General features: G+C 39.4%; 2 protein-coding genes across 9 annotated transcripts in view; both read left to right on the plus strand.

Annotated features, from left to right (window-relative positions):
* Positions 1-4,038, plus strand: part of LOC148855084 (P-loop containing nucleoside triphosphate hydrolases superfamily protein) — a 50,807-nt gene extending 46,769 nt beyond the window's left edge. For all 8 annotated transcript variants that reach the window (XM_088986413.1, XM_088986414.1, XM_088986417.1 and 5 more), the window contains 2 exons: positions 3,594-3,710; positions 3,800-4,038. In XM_088986413.1, the coding sequence (XP_088842539.1) occupies positions 3,594-3,710; positions 3,800-3,865 (183 nt within the window). In that variant the 3' untranslated portion in view covers positions 3,866-4,038. The remainder of the gene's footprint in view (positions 1-3,593; positions 3,711-3,799) is intronic.
* A 2,268-nt stretch (positions 4,039-6,306) lies between these two features.
* On the plus strand, positions 6,307-7,974 carry LOC148855085 (uncharacterized). Its single transcript, XM_088941626.1, has 2 exons — positions 6,307-6,778; positions 6,878-7,974. The coding sequence occupies exons 1-2, from the start codon at positions 6,512-6,514 to the stop codon at positions 7,715-7,717; spliced, it is 1,107 nt and encodes a 368-aa protein (XP_088797752.1). The 5' UTR covers positions 6,307-6,511; the 3' UTR covers positions 7,718-7,974.
* The last annotated feature ends 460 nt before the right edge of the window (positions 7,975-8,434 follow it).

Genomic DNA, 8,434 nt, shown 5'->3' on the forward strand with positions numbered 1-8,434 from the left:
AGAGGGGGAGGTCATTAGAATAGAGGTGGAAATGGAGTCTAAGGGGATTGAGGTGGTCTATGCTTAACCATATTGGTGGACGTAGTGGAGGTTGAGATTCAAGGAGAAGTTGTGGTAAGGATGCAGCAGTGGTCCTAGGAAATGCACATATCATGGAATGGAGGGGCATACTATTAATTTCTATTATGATATGCATGGGCCTCCCTCTACATGGGCTAATCATGTTGTGACAAGTGGTGGTGGTGAAATCAATGAGAATCAACAAGCTGACCAGACACCTACATCCACAAGTGCATCTGGGAAGGAGATGGCGAGTATTCCACATGATGAATACGAAAGGTTTCTTCAGGTTTCCTCTTAGCAAAACACAACTACCCTTGCCCACTCAGGTATGGCTTGTTTGGTATCCAAACCTTCTCATTGGACTATTGACTTTGGAGCTTCCGATCATATGACTAGGACTCCCAAGTGTGTTTTCTTCCCTCTCTCAATCTTCCACATCCCAAATTGTTACCTTAGTTAATGGTTCTACTCCTATTTGTGATGCCAGTAATGTTAACCTTGCATCTTTATCTTTATCCCCTGTTTTATATGTACCCAAATTCCCATTTAATTCCATGTGTTAGTAGATTCTCATTGCTTTTACCACCGCTTGATCATCCATCTCTTAAAGCACTCAAGTTACTTGTTCCGTCATTGAGTCATCTTTCTTCTTTGGAATGTAAGTCGTGTTAGTATGAGAAACATTGAGAATTTCCTTTAGTCTTAGAGTCAATAGTTGAGTTTTGAGTCCTTTTTCTTTGGTTCATTTAAATATTTGGGGTTCAAATAAAATTGTCTTATAATGGTTACAAGTACTTTGTAATTTTTGTTGATGATTATCAGGGATGACATGGTTTTATCTTATGAAAGAAAGAAGTGAATTATTCTCCATTTTCCAAAAGTTTCATGCTAAAATTTATACTCAATTTTGTGTTCACATTTAAAATACTTTGTTTTGATAATGGCAAAGAGTATTTTTCTATACCATTTCAGAATATTTGGAATAACATGGTGTAATTCAGCAAACTTCTTGTACATACACACCACAACAAAATGGGGTGGTTGAATGAAAGAACTACCTTGAAACTGGTCGGTCCATTATACGCAATATGAATGTTCCCAAATGGTTTTGGAGTGATGTACTTAAATCTTGTTTTCCCATTAATTGGATGTCCATGTCTATCCATGAAGGTTACTCTCCTATCTCAGTTTTGTTTCCTACTTTGTCTCATTTTCCTCTTACTCCTAGAGTTTTCAGTTGTGTATGTTTCGTTCATAATCTAGAGCTTGGGATGGACAAGTTGGATGCACATGCCACAAAATGTGTCTTGTCTTGTCGGCTATTCTAGAACTCAGAAAGGGTATAAATGCTATAATCCCAATTTCCAACATTCATTTGTTTGTCCAGATGTTGCTTTCTTTGAATTTGTTCATTTCTTTATTAGTCTTGATGTTCCTCCCTTACCTCCTGCATTTCCTCTTCTGGTTCCAATTGATGACCCCATTCCTGTAGTTCTAATTGTGTCCAAACCTTTATCTCCACAAAACGTATCTTGTCTTGATGGCTATTCTAGAACCCAGAAAGGGCATAAATGCTATAATCCCAATTTCCAACGTTCATTTGTTTGTTCAAATGTCACTTTCTTTGAATTTGTTCATTTCTTTATTAGTCTTGATGTTCCTCCCTTGCCTCCTGCATTTCCTCTTCTAGTTCCAATTGACGACCCCATTCCTACAATTCCAATTATGTCTTTGCTTCTCACCTATATTTAATGTTTTGATTCGAATCAAATTGTGAATTGTATCGTAAATTGTAAGATTATTTTTATTTTTACAATCTTTTCAAAATATTAAGTATAGATATATTAAAAGACTAAATAATAGAAAAGTTATTTTATCCTATTTTTAATCTATATCTACCATATGTGTACCTCAAACAATAGAATTTACCACATGTACAATAGAAGCCCAAGATCCCAAGATGATATAATCAAATTTGACTTGAAAGTCAAATAAATTCACATAAAATGGCTCTTTAACCTATATATGATGCAAAATAAACTCAATGATGGTCTTAAATAGTGTAAATAAATCATTTTATAGTAAGGGCTTTAAAACAAGCGTCCCTTGATAATACTGAATATGAATAGAAAAATGAAAATGTAGAAAACTAGTTTTTAATTGAATTTATTTGAATTGCAATGAATCGCAGGAATCATATAAATCCTAAGATTTATGAATCAAATCATAGGGTTCAAACAAAAATCATAAGATTTTTGCAAAAGAAGATTCAAATATAAGATTCGAATCGAAACCCTTGGGATTCATGATTCAAATTGTGAATTGTATCATAAATCGTAAGATTTTGACAACATTGACATTAAGAATGCTTTCTTACATGGTGATCTTCTTGAGGAGGTTTATATGGAGTATCTACTAGGGCTTGATGCTTAGGGGGAGGATGGTAAAGTGTGCAAAGTCAAGAAGGCAACCTACGGGCTAAAACAATTTTTGCATGCTTGGTTCAGCAGATTTAGTGAAGTGGTAAAAGTCTTTGGTATGAAGTAGTGCAAAGTGACCATTTAGTATTCAACTATGATCTGAAGCTAGGAAGATTTTGTTGGTGGTATATGTAGATGATATTGTTACAACAGGTAATGGTAGTATAGAGATTGAGTCAATTTACAGATTGAAGGCATTTCTACATGGTTATTTCCAAACAAAAGATCTTGGTAAGATAAAGTATTTCTTGGGAATAAAAGTTGCAAGGTTGAAGCATGGTATTAACTTGTGCCAAGGAAAGTATGTTCTTGACTTGTTAGAGGAGACGAAACTGTTGGGTGCCAAAACCAGTTTAAACATCCATGGAGCCAAATGTCAAATTAAATACTGATGCAAGTGAAGAGTTTAAAGATCCTAAGAGGTACAGAAGGTTAGTGGGTAAGTTAATCTACCTGACTATTACTTGGCCAGATATATCATTTGCAGATAGTGTGGTAAGTCCTTTTATGCAGAATCCTCGGATTCCACATTAGGATGCAATTATAAGGATTGTGCGATATTTGAAAGGAGCTCTGGGTCATAGTTTGTTATACAAGAATTGAAGGAGTCTTGAGATAGAAGGTTACATAGATGTTGATGGGTTGGTTCAATAGGATTGTTGAGATGTCTACACACGTAAGCCTATAAAAATGATCCAATATAGAGGTTAATTTGATACCGGCGGGCTGAAATTAAGGACTTGTGATTGGTTTGTTGGCTGTTGATTCCTAGTTTAATATCTAGAATTATATGAATTGATTGCAAATATAGTTGAGGAATAAGCAATCTTGCAAGGATCATCCTAGTTCATGTTGAAGATGCTTTGTGATGCATTTGAGACCTGTACCTAACTTCAGTTTTATCCTTTGAATAAAAAAAGGGAAGGGAAAGTAAAAATGGCAATAACACGATGCATTGAACAATGAATGATGTAGAGGCATCAGGGTTTCCCCCCTCTCTTCATCCTTTTTACTCTCTACTTTTCAATTTTAACTTGAGTGGTCAAACAGGGCAGCAGTTCTATTGCAGAATCCTCACCAAGAAGGGGGGTTTCGCCAATGGAAGTTGTAATTGAAGACCTGCAATTGCGGATCAGAAGGCTTGAAAGGTGGCATACAATCAACACGGTACTAATGAGCCTCCTTTCTCTATCCTTTCTATCAGTTGGATTTTGATTTTTCTGTTAATTATTTCCCATTGGTTTGTATTCCTGCAGGTCCTATGGACATTTCTCATGTCTGCTCTTGTTGGCTATTCACTTTACCAGAGGAAGCGCCAATAGCAATAATCTAATTAATTCCTTCTAACATGTTAAGAGGAAGTCCTAGTGGTTCTTCCTAGCTAACCACATAAATATCAAGCTACACAGAAGGAACAGTGCTAACATTTTTTGTCATCAAAATTAACTTAAATGTCAATGAGTTGTTTATAAATGGAAAGGCCTGCTATTGTGTATACTGGCATTCTAGTTGCATCATATCAGCTTCTGTTATCCGGTTGCTCCAAGGGAAACCTGAGCATTTACTTGAAAAGGCACTCTTACCATTGCAGCTAAGCAGTAGCAGGCCGTTTGTAGTCTCAATCAATATGCCCAGACATGAAACCTGTGTTCAGAACTTCAGATCCCATCAACAGTACTTACCTACTGAAGAAATGATATTATAAGTTGACTCTAATGCTGTGTTTGGTTTGACAAGAAGTTGAGGGAAGCAGAATATATGAAATTTCTCTCAACTTTCTGTTTTTCTCTTATTTCCATCAAACCAAGCCTAGCTTAGCCTTGTATTGGTCAGACTCCTGTAAACAAGCATTAGCCAACCACAATCAGTTCCTGGCCTTGTGGTCCAAGTCAACTCCTAAAATCACTTCTCGTGGAAATTAGTCCTTTGACATTGTATAGTCACTGCTTGTGCTTGACTTTGAAACCTATTTTGGACTCTCCTTTAAGTTTTTTATTTGAAGAACCTTCATTCACAACGATGAATGTCAGTCTCCTTAATTATTTATCTTATGACTTGTTGACGTTCACTTGTTTTAGCTTTAAAAGAGCCATTGTTGCAAACTGATTGTTGACTTAATTGCAAATTACAATAGAAGCTTTTCCCATGAACTCTCTCAGCAATAGTTTGAATCCATTTCGGTGATTATTATATTGCTATATCAAAATAGTGGTATCTTGGAAATTTGGCCTCTCGGATTAGTAATATAATCAGGAGTCTAAAACCAACCGAGATTGTAACGAATGGTTAATGGATAATGCCAATTGCTAAGTCTTCTTGATGCATTTTAATCTACTAATAAGTGGTAGGTTGAGTACATTCCTCTATCCTCATGGATGATGATGATTGAACCCGTATTGCTAGCAACTACGATTGGGCTCGAAATTTGTTAATTCAGGGAATTGTAGAATCACAGTCGGAAGGTGGACCTTGTGGTACACTGTCCCAGGCTGTAGCCAGCCCAAAAGTTGGGCTATCAAATAAAATACAATTTTTTACCAATTAAAAAACAACAAAATACAAGTATTATAATTTTCAAAAGAAGCATTTTAAAATAAAAGATTTTGTATTTTTAACCCAACATTTTTGAAATTCCACCACCATATGCGTTATATTTTTTGTTAACAATTTATGTGTTTTGATTCATTTTTGCTGGATTCCCCATACTGATTTGTTAAATAGAAATTAATTATTCAAATTTCAAAACTTGGGCATTATCTTTATAATGAGCATGATTAGTGACATGAATAATATGTAAATTTGGAAAATTGTCCTCTTAAGCTTAATAAATTAATCCAGTTGAACCAAATTGAAATATGAACTCGAATAATCAGTTCAGCTTCATCCAACTATATCAAATTAATCTGATAATCATGGTGAAAAATGCCTTTTATATAAAATTCCAATAGCACTGTACTAGTAACCCCCTTAATTTTTCATATTTTCCTTGCTCATAGCATGTGGTATCACTAATTGTTGGTGTGAACATTTTTGGCTGAAAATATGAAATTTTCATTCAAATTTTGGTGTGTTCCCGCCAAATAAAATGGGGGGAAATCAATAAAATAGGCAAGATACTATTATTTGCTTTAAATAGCATGTAAAGGAATTCTGAAAGAAAAGAGAAAATAAAATCATAACAAAGAAAAGATAAAATGGAAAGTAATTCGTAAACGTGATGCTCCGATGTGGGATGCCAATCCTTTTTGGCCCAGCAGATCTACACGGTGGGGCCCACTTGATGGTGAGCCTCGTACTCTAATCACGGGAAAGATGGCAAGATATTGGGACCCAAGCCCACCAGCCCGTCTATCCCTATCCGTCCATCCAGTGCTCCAGGGTCCACTGTACAGATCCCCAGATTTAAGCATCTAAAATTCAAAACATGATACCTACCGTACAATTAATCTCCACTGTCCAAGTGGCCATCATATCTTAGTCAAAGCCATGAGAGCCAAGCGATGTAAATACCAATCAGAGCATCAGATTCCTTGCTGATATTTTCAAGGTAAGTATAACTGAAACACTAAAAAAATTCTTAGTTAAAGCCTTTTTATGACTTCATTTATTATTATAATAATAAATAAAGGAAAAAAATAATTAATTATCTGAGAGGGGGGAAGGTGAGTGAGAGTGAGAGAGTTGTAGTGTCATTCAAGGATGATGAGCTCCTCAGACTCAAAATCCACGTTAAAACAACATCATTTTCCCTTTGAAAAAAATAAAAGCAATTTTTTATTGCTAAAGAGGAGAAAAAGACATGAAATTCCACGTCATCGATCCGCGCGAGCGATATTTCAAGTGTTTGCAGCCCTTGGATCTCCACCTCTCTCATCCAATATCAGCGGTAAAGATTCCTTCCCCACTTTTCCCCCCTTAAAAAACCACCTGACTTTCGCTCTCTGTGTTCTCTCTCGCTCTCTGATTTGATGGATTCATCAACAGCAACTGTTCCTCCGGCAACCGCCGGGGCTGAGGTCTCTCTCCCACCTCCCGTGGACTCGTCAACAGTTCCCTCTCCTCCTCCTCCTCCTCCTGCTCCTCCAGTGACCGTGGAAACCAGCGTGCCACTTCCGGCTGCCACCGACTCGACTACTGCTCCTGTGGTCATTATGGAGCCTCACATAGCTCATGCAGCCACCGCCCCTCCCAAGCAAGCCTCCAGCTACCACCCCAGCCACCCTCCTTATGCAGAGGTACTTAAAAACATCGGAGCCCATCGCAATCTCACGCTCCCTCTTTCCGGTCTCCTGATCGGAACCCTAATTTTGTTTTGTTTGGTGTGTCTGTTTCAGATGATAGTGTCTGCGATCAGAGGTCTGAATGAGAAGAAGGGTTCGAGCAAGAAAGCCATAGCGAAGTTCATCGACGCGGCCTACACCAACCTCCCACCGACCCACTCCGCTCTGCTAAGCACCCATCTGAAGCGGTTGAAGAAGAGCGGCTACGTCGTCCAGGTCAAGCACTCCTACAAGCTTCCCAAGGCTGCTCCGTCAGCTCCCAAGAAGGGTCGCGGCCGTCCACCGAAGAACAAGCTCCAGATCGTCCAGCAGCCCGTTCCAGTGGTTATAGGCCCCGATGGCGTCCCTATTCTGCAGAAGAGAGGACGAGGTCGCCCACCAAAGCCCAAGCCTCTATCTGCTGCGGCTAATGGCCATCTTTTGATCAAGAGGGGACGTGGGCGCCCACCCAAGTCCAAGTCCAAGTCCAAGCCCTTCATTATTGCTGGGGCGAATGGGCCTGTCCTCGCGCCCAAACCAAGGGGCCCGCCTAAACCTAGGGCCCCGCCTAAGCCCAGGCGCGTCGCAGTTCCTGGATACCAGGGACCACCTAGACCAAGAGGTCGGCCCAGGAAGATCCCCGCGGTCGCACCTCCTGCTGGGGCGGGGTCGGTCGTCGCTCCCATTGTTGTAAAGCAAGGCCGTCCCCGTGGCCGACCACCGAAGGTGGTGACGAATAATGTCGATGTCGGTGGTGCAGCTGGCGCCGTGCTCGTTGTTTCTAGTGGTGATTTGCCCGCTGCTGGTGTAGCGTCGCCCGCAAAACGAAGGGGTCGACCGCCGAAGGCGGCTAGCACGACACCGACGCCAAAGAGACCGGTTGGACGGCCGAGGAAAGTAGCTGCAGCGCAATGATAGGGGAGCGTTTGGGTTGTGCTGGACGTTTTAGACTTCTAATATGTTGTCAGTTATTTGGTAGTGTTTGTTTAAAATTCGAAGGGTGGGGGGGAGGATGGTTGGTGGGGTTTGTGTTGTAATTTGGTTCAATGTACAAATCGTCCACACTTGAGAAGCTTACCCAAATTTTATTAGAATTCTCAGTTGGGTTTGTTTTAGAGACTCTATTGGAAAGTTCATAGTCTGATCTTAATAAAAGACTAGTATTTATCTTTTGTTTGGGTTCTTTCTTAAGGTAAAATATGGGCAGTATTGATTTTTCTGCATGGCTTCTTTTAGGGATGTGTTAATGAATGATATAAGGGAAGGTACGAAGAATGACAGTTTGCATGCTTTGCCGTATATATAAAATAAGCCCATCATGAGATTTCTCACTCTGTTTTTCTGGGTGGGAGTTGGCTTGTGACTTGTGAGTACTCCTGATCAGATTTGTCAAGTCAACGACTGATTGCCTATAATATAAAGATTCCTGAGTTTTACCAGTACAGATCAATGAAAATGTAGATTTCTTGGAATGTGCAATGGAGGCCTACATGATAGCCCTCGTCTGAATACCCTGGAAAGTTGCATTAAGCATTTTACTCTTTGAGATGAGATCATGGGTGAATTAAAACAGAAATCCGCATTCAAGGCTCTTCGCAAGCCATGTAACGGGTGATCAAAACCTAGATGGAT

Source organism: Nelumbo lutea, chromosome 4 (genome assembly GCF_056320005.1).
Source record: "Nelumbo lutea isolate HS-2025 chromosome 4, American lotus-T2T, whole genome shotgun sequence".
Classification (NCBI taxonomy): Eukaryota; Viridiplantae; Streptophyta; class Magnoliopsida; order Proteales; family Nelumbonaceae; genus Nelumbo; species Nelumbo lutea.